The 15,155-nt window shown below is 36.5% G+C and overlaps 1 protein-coding gene across 1 annotated transcript in view; it reads left to right on the top strand.

Annotated features, from left to right (window-relative positions):
- The window catches only part of ENPP3 (ectonucleotide pyrophosphatase/phosphodiesterase 3), a 77,952-nt gene extending 63,110 nt beyond the window's left edge, over positions 1 to 14,842 (top strand). The window contains exons 21-25 of the mRNA XM_066248306.1: positions 1,654 to 1,789; positions 4,288 to 4,365; positions 5,180 to 5,312; positions 6,927 to 7,083; positions 14,588 to 14,842. Coding sequence (XP_066104403.1) covers positions 1,654 to 1,789; positions 4,288 to 4,365; positions 5,180 to 5,312; positions 6,927 to 7,083; positions 14,588 to 14,758 — 675 coding nt within the window. The 3' untranslated portion in view covers positions 14,759 to 14,842. The remainder of the gene's footprint in view (positions 1 to 1,653; positions 1,790 to 4,287; positions 4,366 to 5,179; positions 5,313 to 6,926; positions 7,084 to 14,587) is intronic.
- The last annotated feature ends 313 nt before the right edge of the window (positions 14,843 to 15,155 follow it).

The raw sequence follows: 15,155 nt of genomic DNA on the forward strand, positions 1-15,155 counted from the left end.
ACTAGAAATGTGCTTCTTTGTGCTTTCCTCAACCAGAGACCCGTCGTTGTGTTTGCTAGTCTCCTAAGTCAGGTTACAACTGTAAACAAATATGTTTCCCTGACTTGGACTTCCAAAAGTTTCTTATCATCCCTTATATATCTTTAGCATTACTGTCTTTTTAACAGGATTTCAGAAAGGAGCAGAGATAAATGGTTCAATCAAGGTGAGAGGTCTACTCAGCTGCATTGTAGTGTTTTCAAGATGCACTGTTGCAGTATGTTAGGGCAGTGATCCCCAACCTTTTTTGGGCCACGGACCAGTTTAATGTCAGAAAATATTTTCACGGACCGGCCTTATGGTGGGACGGATAAATGTATCACATGACTGAGACAAGCGTCAAGAGTGAGTCTTAGATGGATGTAACAGAGGGAATCTGGTCATTTTTTAAAAATAAAACATCGTTCAGACTTAAATATAAATAAAATGGAAATAATGTAAGTTATTTATTCTTTCTCTGCGGACCGTTACCATATGGCCTGCGGACCGGTACCAGTTCGAGGCCCAGGGGTTGGGGACCTCTGTGTTAGGGGATCTATTCCGCCTGGCATTCCCTGGCTCCCCTTCCCTTCATCTCTGACCTATTCTGTGGGGTTCTCTGAATATAGCACACAGTGTACATTGTTTTTTCCTTTGTGAATTGACCTTATATTATGTATTTATTTCCTCCCCGCTTTATTGAGAGATAATTGCCTTATAACATTGTGTAAATTTAAGGTATTTAATATGAAGGTTTGAAAAAATGATTAATACACACATTTTAGACACCATACCTAATTTTCACTTATGGCACAATGTAGTAAATAGAGGTAGGATGTCATCATTTAATATTCTTTTTTTTGTTAATTATAAAATTTGTTAAATATATATGTTGTAACAGTTGAGGGCATATAAATCAAAATATCTGAAAAAAAATGAGTAGTAAATTGTTTACTTATGATTATATGATAATCAAAATATGACGATAAATTTAATATTATATTACTTTAAATATTAGAATTAGACAGCACATTTATAGGATGCTTACTAGTGAATAAATGATGGTATTAGCTTATAAATAAAAGTTATAAAATTTTTTAAATTTCTTCATTTCATAATGAATAAAACATAGGTACAAATGTATTGAAATCCCAGGGCAGGTAAGTTTAGACAACTTACAGTTTCTCTGAATTAAAATTAGGTTCATCAGAACTTCTTACCCAACTGAAGAATAATATTCCTAGTTCAAAATGAATTTTTTAAGTTTATATTTTATTTTCAATTTTTATTTGCAAGTGCAACATATACCTGTACCTTACGTTAGATCCTGAGAAGGATTTTGGTTTTTAGCAGTAGCTCCCATTACTGTTCTGCCCTCAATTCAGGTTTCATACTGCAAATATTCCTTCCCAAGGTGCATTTGACTTGCTGCCTGGTGTCCCTAACCAGCAGGGAACCACAGAAAACAACATTACTGAAAACATCCATTCTCACTGCTTGCGTAGACCTGATTCACTAAGAAAATAGGAAAAGGTTAAATGAAAAACATTCTAGGGAAGTTACAAACCATATAAGGTGATGGGTGAGCCACAGCTGTGGGCGTAAGTTTTTTTTTCTTTTTCTCTCTTTCAACAGGGAGACACATCGCCTCTTCCTCCCACTGTCCCAGACTGTCTGCGGGCTGATGTCAGGGTTGCTCCTTCTGAGAGCCAAAAATGTTCCTTCTATTTACCACACAAGAATATCACCCACGGCTTCCTCTATCCTCCTGGTTCGTATAACTCATTTTAGAGCAGCAACTTAGAAAGCTCTCATCAGCTGGATGTGGGCATGTGCCTTAAACATATACTCGCCAGCGAAACCATCTGCTTGGGCTAAAGGAGCTGCCCAGGAGGCTTCCAGTGGTTGTGGGCTGGCCCGGAGCAGTGCAGCAGCTATAATAAAGACTAATAAATTTTGCAGCGGGAACCACACATCAGCTCTAATCTGGTCCAGATGTTCTGAAAGTTCGGCAGGTTTAAGTTTAATTTTAAAACCGATGATTCGTTGGAGAGGGACACAAGCGTCTAAAACAACATTTTTTCTGGCCGCTGCCCAACCAAGCTGAGGACTGCGTGGAGAATGCAGCTGCGCCCGTGGCGAGAAATTCGGCCGAAGTTCAGGCCTCTCGCTCACGCTGTGTAGCCAGCAGTTTGAAACTATCGATTGAGCAGCCGAAGGAACTTTTAAGGTTTTTGTTTTTCAGAAAGTTTCTCTCTTGAAAACGTGCAAAAGCCAGTGTGATTTTTGTAAAATTCATCTCTCTTCTTTTGCTCAGCAGGAAATGTCATTTTCATGAACTCGCCTATGAGATGTTCAACAATTTCAGTTTCTGGGAATGGGTTTACTCCTGATATTTGGCTTCATTTTTCTGGAAGCCATGACCAAATAGGTCAACTCATAAATTTGTAATTTAAAGATTCTGAGATTTGCCCTCGCCAGGTTCTCAGTGGATAGAGCCTTGTGCAGACACTGAGGTTGTGAGATTCGATCCCTTGTCAGGGCACAGGCAGAAGCAATCAATGAGTGAACAACCAAATGGAAAAACTAGGTGAAACAATGAGTTGATGTTTCTTTCTCTCTCTGTTTTTTCCTTTCTCTCTATTTCTCTCTTTCCCTTCCTCTCTCCTTCTTCTCCCTCTCAAATCAATAGGAAAAAAAGACTGAGATTTATAGTTAGGAGCAAAAGGCTTAATGACAGCAAGTAGCATTACAATGTAAACTTTAACAGAATTCGGATAAATACATTGATATATCTTATTAAAATATCTAGAGACAATTAGAGCTATGAAACTTATGCAAACCCTAGGATAAACCTTAAATACTTGCAACAACTTGTTAATAAAAAAATGTAAATTGGCATATAAAATTGTATCTATTAAGCTATGGAATGTTGGGTGGAACACATAAATGGGTTGTCTCAACATAGGAATGAAGTTATAACTAACAGCTTGTCTAAAAAATATCAACGATAAGATGATACTTCTAAGTCTACTATAAATTCTGTTAAAAAATTCATAAGAAACTAATTCTTGTTTCTCTCTAAAAAGTGGGTAATGTTATATTAACCTCTCAACTTTCAGGACTTAGTTCAAAAAGTAGAAAAGATTTACAGGGGATCTGAGGACCATGAACAGCATGTGAAATCTTAAGTTAAAAACCAACAACTTATACTTTCCTTGCCTGTTGGTATCCACCCATTGGTCTTTCATTTAAATTTTAGTTAATATACTTGAGGGTAGTTTGAATATAAAAAGTATTATGATACATATTTACAGGCTTGCAGCTTTTTTAATCCTCACAAAACTTCGGTGAAATAGACGTCATGAGACCGAGGAAGCCCAGAGGGACATAGGGCTTTGCCTGAGGGGCTCAGCTGGCAGGCAGTGGAGCTGGGTTCCAAGCACACACGCCCAGCATGCACTCTGCTGGGCCGCACAGCCAGGTGTCCTCAGAGCCAACCATTTGTAGCATCATCAGCAGTCTTCATTGGGTTAAAACTGATTTTCTTAAGAAAATTTTATTTTAGAAGAGTGTTTTAGAATCACATTATTATGTGATATTATTATTATTATTCCATAACTCTGCATTCACATAGGTATTAGAGTTGTTTCTTAGAGCTGGTGTCACAGTCTTGGTAATCTAAAAACAACAGAAATATAAATACATGCTGTTGCAGATCTGGGGCCAGAAGTCTGAAATCAAGGTGTCAGCAGGGTTATGCTCCCTCTGAAGAAGAGGACATAAGGAGAATTCTTCTTTACCTTTTTCCAAGCTCTGGGAGGCTCCAGGTGTTGCTTGGCTTGTAGTGACATCACTCTGCTCTCTGCCTCAGCTTCACATGGTCTTCTCTCCTGAGTCTCTCAAGCTTCCTCTCTTCATAAGAATACCAGTCATTGGACTGAGAGCCCACCCTAAATCCAGGATAATCTCACCTTGAGACCCTTAACTTAATCATGTCTACAAAGATCCTGTTTTCCTACCTATCACATTTAGAAGTATAGGAAGGTTAGGACTTGGACATACCTTTTTGGGGGTCACTATTTAATCCACTACATGTGTCAAGTGCATAAAACTGCCTGCATTATCAATGGCCCCTATTGGAGAGCTCTTAGTATTTTTATTAGTATTGTTCATTTACATTAGCATGCAATAGTGATTTATTTACCTGTTATATCGTATGTCATATTTTCTCATAGCTAGATTTAATAAAGTTTATTTGTTTTGCAGCAAACAACAGAACTTCTGATAGTCAATATGATGCTTTAATTACAAGTAATTTGGTCCCTATGTATGAAGCATTCAAAAGTAAGTATATACTTAGATTATTAATTTACAAATACCTACAGGACTCTATACACTCACAAATTAAACACATCTTTTATTGCAGTTTGTTCCTGATATTGAATCATCTTGTTTTAATATCTTAAATATAGGAATAAGAAGGATCTCTAAGATAATTTCTTCTTAATTTACTTAATTTAACTGTAAAGACCTATTCACAAAACAAAATTTTACTGACACTCACCATAAGAAAATAAAAGATGTTTATCCCTACAGGCATAAGGCAGGATATGTTCCCCTTCTGCAGCCGAGGCACCATTGGAGCAAAGTTGGTCCAGGCACTGAGGATAGCTCTGTGGCCTCTGCCTCAGGCACTAGAATGGCTCTGGTCGCAACAGAGCGACGCCCCGGATGGGCAGAGCATCGCCCCCTGGTGGGCGTGCCAGGTGGATCCCGGTCGGGCGCATGCGGGAGTTTGTCTGACTGCCTCCCATTTCTGGCTTCGGAAAAATACAAAAAAATAATAATAATAATAAGGCAGGATATGTGTTCTGACCATTGTTTAATACTCAATCTCTCCAAAGCAACTCAGTCCTAAGGAGATACAGTATTTGGAGACATATTTCATTTTAATTTCAAGACTGCACTACATTCACAACAAAAAGCTATTATCAATGTGGTTATTTTTGTTTCATGAACTATTTTGAAGAATTACCCAATCACCACTAATAATTATTGAAGTAACATTTGATGATATTAAATATACTTGTGTATAATAAAAATATTTCTATGTTTTATACAGATAGATATTTTTAACACCTTATTCTTCTTTTTTTAGAAATATGGGATTACTTCCACAGTGTTCTTCTAGTAAAACATGCCATGGAAAGAAATGGAGTAAATGTCGTTAGTGGACCAGTATTTGATTATAATTATGATGGCCATTTTGATGATCCAAGTGAAATTACAGAGTAAGTAATTTGAAGCCAAATAGACTTTTTGGTTTACTCATTGGGTACTATGAGGGAAAGCGTCAATGTTTCAAATAAGGCTCAGTATTCTAAATATTACATAGTATATTTACATAAAGATGTCATTATTGACTGTTTTTAAGTAATCTACCTAAATATTTAGGAAAAAAATTTATTTGGCAAAAATTTAAACTAATGGGCAAAGAAATGATGATGTCTAGGAAAAATTTAGTAAAATTTATAGTTGGGAAATTTCTAAACTAATGAGCAAAGGAAAAATGTGATTTTTGTAAAGGTTAAGGAAATGGGGAAACACTGTACTATTGATAAATATAGAACCAGTCCAGCAATAAATTAAAAAGAAAAAAACAAGTACTGACAATTCATCATAGTGGCTAATTTATAAAAGTATCTCCCAGGAGAAGGTCCAGGCTTCATGTAGAAAACTAGTCCTACCTAACTGTACATTTCTGTACTAAAAATTTGGTTGTAACAGTTTGCTAAGAATCACCATTGAATGCAGCGCACAAGAATAGAAAGATATAGATGTTTTATCCATTATTTCTCTTTATTATCAAAATGTATAAATGGCCAAACTACCCAATCATATCATCTAACTCTAGATTACATGAGTAAAGCAATGATTTCTGCCTATACCTTCTGATAAAGTAACATATATGACTACGATGTGCTGGGCTCTGTTCTGTTTTGTTTGCCTTGGCCTTATTTCAGTGTTTATTTAGCCTATATTTCACAATTGAATAATTGTAACAAACATTTTGTTAGCACTTTACTACTTGCTAGGTACTTTTCCAAGCACTTTCATATATTTCATTTAATCCACAAAATGTCTTTATGTTAGATTCCATTAGCCCCCGTTTAGAAATGAGGAAACTGAAGCACAGAGAGATGAAAGAACTTGCCTACATTCCACAACTAGTAAGTGGTAAAGCCAGAATACAAAGCCAGACAGTCTAGTGCTGAGTCCACGTAGAAACTCTAAGTCACAGTTCATCAGCTCATATTCCTTTCAGAGGACTCATACTAATAGCTTAACTTTCTTTTGCAATTAAAACTTTCAAAAGCACTTCCGTGTTTGTTATTTGAAATGAAAAGACTGTCATGCCAGTTGCATGGATTTATCCCCATGCCTACAGTGTGAAGTTGTTACATAGGATCACCTCCACATCAAAGTTTAAGAAACTTAGTAAGTCACAGAATGTTAGAGAATCAGAACGCATCCTAACACCCAGTAGGAATGCACAGCCAGAGTTCAAATCTGGACTTCTTCAGCTTCTGCTCTTAGAGAAGGTCTCTAAGAGGCATAAAGTCAACGAAACTAAGAAACACAGGTGATGTAATATCATGCTCTGCTTTTCTTTGTATTCTAATATTTCCCCATAATGTTAAAATAACCAAGCTTTGACTTACATACATCTCTTTTCTGGCTGATTGATGTCTAAAACTATATGATACATTTTTTTGTACTTTTTATTCATATACTTTGTTTTATTATATTTTTACTTTTGCCTTTCTTTAACAATATATACTGATATTTATCATCTTTAGAAGTAAATGTATAATAACGTCAAATCTTTTCAATTATGTTTTTAGATACTTAGTCAACAACAGTGTTCCCATCCCAACGCACTACTTTGTGGTGCTGACGAGCTGTAAAAATAAGAGCTACAGCCCTGCCACCTGCCCTAGGGGGCTGGATGTCCTACCGTTTATCATCCCTCACCGGCCCACCAACGTGGAGAGCTGCCCTGTGAGTATGCCCCACTGAGTCCTTGGGACCTAAGAAAGTGATTAGTCAGGAGCTCATCCGGGATCTCAGAAAACTGACTCTGACTACAATAGGTAGATTTTTCAGGTTTTTCTTGGGTAGAGTTGTACTAAAAATAACCTCACCTAAAAACTTTTTCTTAGACTATTGATCTTTATGTAATTAGAATCAATTTAAATATGTATGTGCTTACATGAACACGTATTTGTATATGCATATCTTATGTATTTTATTTATGCATTTTATTCACATTTACTAATAAGAGAAGGGGTGAGATCTTATTAATATTTTGATTCTGAACACAAACTTTAAGGTTCTGTCTCAAAGTTGACACTAAATTAATGTATATTATTAAGATTTTATTTATTGATTTTACAGAGAGAGGAGAGGGTGGGGGGGAGAAAGAAGTATCAACTCATAGTTACTTCATTTAAGTTGTTCATTGTTTACTTGTCCTACGTGCCTTGTACTGGCAAGGCCGGGGTTTCAAATCGGCCCCCTCAGCTTTCCAGGCCAACGATACTCACTACCTTCACAGGCCAAGCAGAGATGAATGTTTCTTGAATGAATATGTAAATACAAAAACTTCACCAACTTGAAAGATGAGGTCTGAAATTAAATATACATATATATAAACCTACAAAATAAATTAGTTCAAGTAACATTTCTTTTCTAACATCATGTATTAATTTACCTCAAAATTATTTTGGATCAAGGCAAATTTTATGTAAATAGTTACTTCAACTTGCATATATGTTCTTTTTAGAAAAGAATATGTATCCTGATAATTGTGTTTTACTGAAGTTACTCAAATATACTGAGCACCTACTAAGTGCACAGTATTGTAGTAGAAGTTTTTTAGACTGCACAAGGAGGAAAACAATGTCTCAAGTCTCAAGGAGTTCATATATAACTTCGATATATAAATGAGATACATAAATGAAATATAAATAAAGATAAATAAAACAGACACATACATGGGTCAGTCTGTAATATGAGAAGTCTTTATCAAATTAAAAAGTAAGCCTGACCTGTGGTGGCGTAGTGGATAAAGCGTTGACCTGGAACTCTGAGGTCACCGCTTCGAAACCCTGGGCCTAGCCTGGTTAAGGCACATATGGGAGTTGATGCTTCCTGCTCCCACCCCCCCCTTTTCTCTCTCTCTCTCCTCTCTGAAAACTGAATAAATAAAAGTCCTTAACATATAATTTTTAAAAAAAGTAAGAGATGTCACAAAGTTAGGATTCATTGACAAATAACAATCTAATGTTTCAAATTGAAAACATGTTTGGCTGGAATAATTGATAAAGTTTACATAAAATGTGGTGGAAGTAGGTAGGGCTGGCCCCTGAAGGAGGGCAGCATTTGAACTGATTGAGAAGATTAAGAAGAATCTTCCAAGAAGGGGGCAAAGAGTGGAAAGGATTTGGTAATTCATTGGATATAAGAGCCAAAAGCAAAGGAAGACTTAAAGATGAATCAGAGATTTTAAATGTAGATAATTAGAAAAAAGAACGAGGGAAGTTAGGAATGAAAACTATTTGGACAGGTAGGTCAAATAATTAAGTTCAGGCATGTCAAGTTTGTAGAAATGGACATTCACATGGAAAATTCCATAGATTATAAAAGACTGGAAATTAAAGCTTAGGTTCTAGACCAGACTGGGATTCATCTCTGTTTTTTCAGGTGTTCACCATATAACTGACTTCGCTATATTATGTACTATGGGAGACACACATGCATTAGATGTAAATTCTATCAAAAAGGGCTCATAGTCTAGCACTCAGAAGCCTAGTAAAATAGAAAAAGAGGTAAGTGGCACAAAGTGGGATAGACCAAATTGCTATAGGATTTCAAAAGAAAAATACTTCCTTGCAGAGAAAGTGACATCTTAACAGGGTCTTGAAGATAGGACTTGAACTTAAGTGTTTGAATGGTCTTCTAGTGACTAAAGATAAAGGGCAAAGGTTAGAGGCCACACAGTGGGCCACTCATAGTCCTCGAGTGAGAGTTTCCAAACAAGATGTCATCAGGAGATGTTGTCTAGTCGAAGCTCTTCTATTTTTCTTGTCACAGTTTTATTTAGTTTAGATGAGGGTAAGCCATCACCCTTCGCTTCCTCCTCCAGTGGCAGACATCCAATAGAAAGAGGTGGTGCTCTTTACCCTGAATCAAGAGTAGATAGTTGTTTATCACAAGGGTTCCAGGTAGCCATTATGGGTTGATTAGAATGAATGTGCAAAGAAGAGACCATCTGCTAACCTTGGTCTAGGCCCTTATCACCTTTTATCAGAACTTTGGAAAATGAATCTTAAGGGGCTTCATTTTCTTCTGCCTCCCCTCCTCCCCTTCACCTCTACACCACTACCAACTAACTTAAAATCTAATTTTTTATTATCACATATTTTCTTATCCCTACTCTTTGATTTTCTACCTTGAATAAACAAGGAAAAACAAACAAACACAAATCTCCTGGCCAGTACACACTTACCTTCAGTTCTCCCTTGCAGACCTAAGTTATGAGAGAACTTCTAGACCAGCCTAAGTCTTGCAATTACTTGAACCCATCTTGAATTTCCTTACCTCAACATCATTGCTCATGCTCTTCTCTCCTCTAGAATGCCACCCCCCCATCTGCTAAAAATTCCGTTTATACTTCAAGGTAATGTACAAATGGTATAAAGCCTTCCCTGATCATTCAGAGTGGAGATGATCTCAAAATCATCTCTATTGGACATCATCTCTATTGAGTAGGAGGACATCTTCACTAATGAATTGGATATTATCCAGAATTTTAAGGAATTTGCAGTATAATAATAAGGGTATAAAATATGTAAAGATATCTATAAGATATATATATATATATATATATATAATGAGTAGAAAATAAACTTAAACCAAGCTGTTATGACAGAAATTGTGACATTTAATAAGACATGACTGTCAATTAGATATGGGAGGGGGAAAGGCAAGGTGTGAGAGAGCCAAAACTGACTGAAAATTTAGGCATGATTGGCCAGGAAATATATAAGACAAACAATTATTTTGAGAAGGATGATTTTGCTCTTGATTGTCTTTAGATTGGGAAAACTAGTTGGATACCTAGGAGGATATATGAGAAGCAGTAAAAAAGGAACTCAAGTGAATGGGTTTTAGAGTTGGAAATCCTGCATTCAGTTATTGAGTTAGCCTCTTTGGGTATTTAACTGAATGTCATTTTCCTCTTTTTTTTTTTTTGTTTTTTTTGTTACAGAGACAGAGAGACAGAGGGACAGGTAGGGACCGACAGACAGGAAGGGAGAGAGATGAGAAGCATCAATTCTTCATTGTGGCACCTTAGATTCTCATTGATTGCTTTCTCATATGTGCCTTGACCGGGTGCTACAGCAGATCAAGTGACCCCTTGCTCAGCCAGCAACCGTGGTTCCAAGCTGGTGAGATTTGTTCAAACCAGATGAACCCGTTTTCAAGCTGGCAACCTTGGGGTTTCGAACCTGGGTCCTCTGCGTCCCATTTTGATGCTTTATTTACTGTGCCACTGCCTGGTAAGGCTCATTTTCCTCATTTGTATGAGGAAAAATTCACCACCTTCATGAAGTTGTGAGAATTAAATAAGATATTTTGTATAAAAACTTAAGAATTCTCAATAAATTGTGGCCATTATAAAGAAGTCACTTCTTATGATGAAGTTAACATTCTAACTTTAATATAAAGTGAAATTGTATACAGGCAAAATCCCCTATAATTATTTATAAATTACCCCAAAAGTACAGTGCACAAACTATACCTTACTAAGTCCAAGTCAGCCAATATATACTCTGGCGTTAGAACAGGTGATTGTGTTATAAGCACACAATGAAATAGTTGGCTTGCTTTAAAGAGCACGTTGTACAGAAAATCTGCATCTTAAAACAGTCTAATCACTTAATCTGGGGAAGTATTTCCACTCTCAAAGGATTAAGGGAACAGACACCTGTTGTAGAAATGATAGATTCATAATTCCACCTCACATTCAATCTGGGGAACTAGATTCATAATGCTTTATTTATTTTCTTTCTTCCCTTGTCCCCTCCATCTTTTCTGTCCTCCTTTTTCTCCCCTCCCCATTTTGTATTATTAGATTCCTATCAAATAAATGAAAACGTTACCACAAGTCCAATTGACTATCATTATAAGTTACTCAGCAAATCTGAGACAATACGGATATGGAACTTGGAAGAAAAATCAGAACTGTAGAGACATATTTGGTATTAAGCCATGGGAGTTAAGATCAAATTGAGAGAAATATCTATTCTTCCAGAATAGAAAAAATTAGAATCAGTTGAAGAAATAGGAGATGCCATCAAGCAAATTAGCCATTAAAACTACAAGAATAAAAAGAGAAACTTTCAGAAGCTTGAGGTTATCAACTAATCGAAATATCAAAAAGAAAAAATCCACTCAATTAGGTCTTCCTTGACAAAACAGTTTCATCAGTGTGATAGTAGCAGTAACCAGCCCGGAAGTGGTTAAGGAGAAAAAGAGGTTAGAGGAGAAAAAGATCGAAACTGAAATGGCCTCACAAAACGAACAAGTGAGTTCTAGTTGGAGGGTATGAAATACTTTTATTTGTGTAACAGTTTTAATACATATATAATCAAATGTATATAAATTGATTATATATAGTCAAAAGTATACATTTAAATATAGTTTGTAAAATTGGTACGCCGGCAAGCTGCACTTCTGTTGGGAGGCACTGGTACCACAGGAGCTGACTGTAGCTGACTCAGCTGACTGTAGCTGACTCGTGCTCGGATTGGTTGGTGCTGGTGAACTCTCTGGTATTAAAGAGCTGGCGTGTCACCCCTGCCTGGGTATAGTTATCTGTTGTACTTTAAGAAGATTTAATTTCAATATAAAAGAAGGCAGACTGTCTGGTGTTCAGTAAACATTTAGTTGGATAGACACCAAATAAGCTAGCAGAGAGATGAATATTATAAACCTAGTGGGAGAACACTTTATGAAAAACGTAATAAAAATATTAAATTCTGCTGAAACATGAAATAGTAAAGGCAGGCGATGGGGAGAATGAATTATAATCCCATTGGAAATATGTGTTTAATCAGTACATTGCATATTTATTTGAAAAAATTAATTCACATCATGAATCTCACACAGAGAAATGCTTTCAAGGTTAAGAACAAAAATTAATTTCCTCTTTTACTTCCTCTGGCTCAAATACCCTGTTTTAAGCATGCATATTTAAAAAACAAGTACACCACTGTGCTAAAGTCAAATGTTATTAAAACACACACATCTAATTAAACAAACTTGTAAGCTTTCTTACTTTTAAAAGTTTAACTGAAAATTACCAGTATGGTATGAATATTAGAAAATTAATAAATATGGAATTTCATCTAAATTACTGATCTTACTTTTACATAGTAAAAAAACCTGTTAAAAATGAAATGGCCAAGAAGAATCTGAAAAGATACCTACCTGTAATAATGCCGGGATTAAACACCACTTCACATCATGATTCGGGAAGGTTGTAGGGAAACAGCCAACGGAAATGCAAATTCGTATAAACTCTTTGGGGAGTGCTAGGTTTATATCTCGTAAAGTTAAAATTGCATGGACTCTCTGACCCAGAAATTTCATTTATTATGCTAGAAACTCACGTTCTTGAACACAGGAGGCATGTGCCAAGTCATTCATTCTAGTATTATTTATAATGCCAAAAATATTATCAGTGTGGCAATAAAAAATAAACTGTGCTACCACAAAACGCAGCTAAAAACAGGTGTATTAATTAGACTGAGATATATCACTATGAATAGATTACAAACATAATATTGCCTAAAAGAGTAATTATCAAATATCACTTTAAATACCATTTATGTAAATTTGAAAACTCATAAATCAATAGTAGATATTGTATATTGATGCGCAGTAAAAGTTTAAAAACATAGACTGGACTCACAATGCATGCAACAATGAGCACTGCAGGGGTAGTCAACCTTTTTATACCTACCGCCCACTTTTGTATCTGTTAGTAGTAAAATTTTCTAACCGCCCACCGGTTCCACAGTAATGGTGATTCATAAAGTAGGGAAGTAACTTTACTTTAAAAATTTATAAAGCAGAGTTACAGCAAGTTAAACATATAATAATAATTACTTACCAAGTACTTTATGTTGGACTTTCGCTAAGTTTGGCAGAATCAATCTTTTTTTTTAATTTTTTTTTTTACAGAGACAGAGAGTCAGAGGGATAGATAGGGACAGACAGACAGGAACAGAGAGAGATGAGAAGCATCAATCATCAGTTTTTCGTTGCGACACCTTAGTTGTTCATTGATTGCTTTCTCATATGCCTTGACCGTGGGGCTACAGCAGACCGAGTAACCCCTTGCTCGAGCCAGTGACCTTGTGTCCAAGCTGGTGAGCTTTTGCTCAAAACGGATGAGCCCGTGCTCAAGCTGGCGACCTTGGGGTCTTGAACCTGGGTCCTCCGCATCCCAGTCTGACTCTCTATCCACTGCGCCACCGCCTAGTCAGGCAGCAGAATCAATCTTTGTAAAACAATTTACTATAGTTAAATCTATCTTTTTATTTATACTTTGGTTGCTCTGCTACCACTCACCGTGAAAGCTGGAACACCCACTGGTGGGCAGTAGGGACCAGGTTGACTACCACTGGGAGGAACATTGGAAACTTAACTTCATTTGTAATATTTTATTTAAAAAAATTTACCCTGGCCGGTTGGCTCAGCGGTAGAGCGTCGGCCTGGTGTGTGGGGGACCTGGGTTCGATTCCTGGCCAGGGCACATAGGAGAAGCGCCCATTTGCTTCTCCACCCCCCCTCCTTCCTCTCTGTCTCTCTCTTCCCCTTCCGCAGCCAAGGCTCCATTGGAGCAGAGATGGCCGGGGCGCTGGGGATGGCTCCTTGGCCTCTGCCCCAGGCGCTAGAGTGGCTCTGGTCGCGGCAGAGCGACGCCCCGGAGGGGCAGAGCATCGCCCCCTGGTGGGCAGAGCCTAGCCCCTGGTGGGCTTGCCGGGTAGATCCCTGTTGGGCGCATGCGGGAGTCTGTCTGACTCTCTCCCTGTTTCCAGCTTCAGAAAAATACAAAATAAATAAATAAATAAATAAATAATAAAAGAATTTATATCTGAAGTGGATATAAAAATGGCAAACTTGATGACTTTGTGGTGGTCTATATTTGTAATAATATACTTTGTACTGTTGTTTTCCTTTATATTTAATAAACAACAAAATTTAGCTATATTAAATATAGATGTAAGGTAGTAAAAGCCACAGGAATAAATAGCGAATTATTAGGTTGTACAGCTGAAACTAACAATGTTGTATATATCAGTTATACAAAAATTTTTAAAAAGCACAACAAAAATCACAGAGAAAAGAACAGCTTCTAAGTAATGAAAGATGTTTTTATTAATGAAAATCATGCCCCATAGAAAATAGTCTTTTTTCCCCCCCTTTTTAGGAATATCAACCAGAAGCTGTTTGGATTGAAGAAAGATTGAAAGCCCACGTTGCCCGAGTCCGCGATGTGGAGCTTCTTACCGGGCTTGACTTCTACCAGGAAACAGCACGGCCTGTCTCTGAGATTCTGCAGCTAAAGACGTATTTACCCATTTTTGAAACCATTATTTAGCTAAATATATAAAACAGCTTTGGCAAAATGTAAATGATTTTTCTGTTGAAGAATCATAAAATAAAGTTTTCTATTTTTCCCTAATTCTTCCGAGAGCCATGTTTTATTATTTTCATTGTTCCCTCTCTTTTACTTTTTTTGAAAATGTTATTTTAAATTTATATATATATATATTTGCAGAGATTAGACTATGTTATACCTTCTTTATTACATTTATTACCTCGTTTATAAAATTTGGCTATATTTATCCATCCAGAATTATTTAAACGAAATGGAGAATAAGAGAAGTAGGTCTCACTTCGGAATTGAATCCATTCTAAAATCAGTGCTGTCTTATAACTTCTTACATTTGGCAATTAGGCAATATTTATTAAAAATAAAAAATACACATAAAGCT

Source organism: Saccopteryx bilineata, chromosome 12 (genome assembly GCF_036850765.1).
Source record: "Saccopteryx bilineata isolate mSacBil1 chromosome 12, mSacBil1_pri_phased_curated, whole genome shotgun sequence".
Lineage (NCBI taxonomy): Eukaryota > Metazoa > Chordata > Mammalia > Chiroptera > Emballonuridae > Saccopteryx > Saccopteryx bilineata.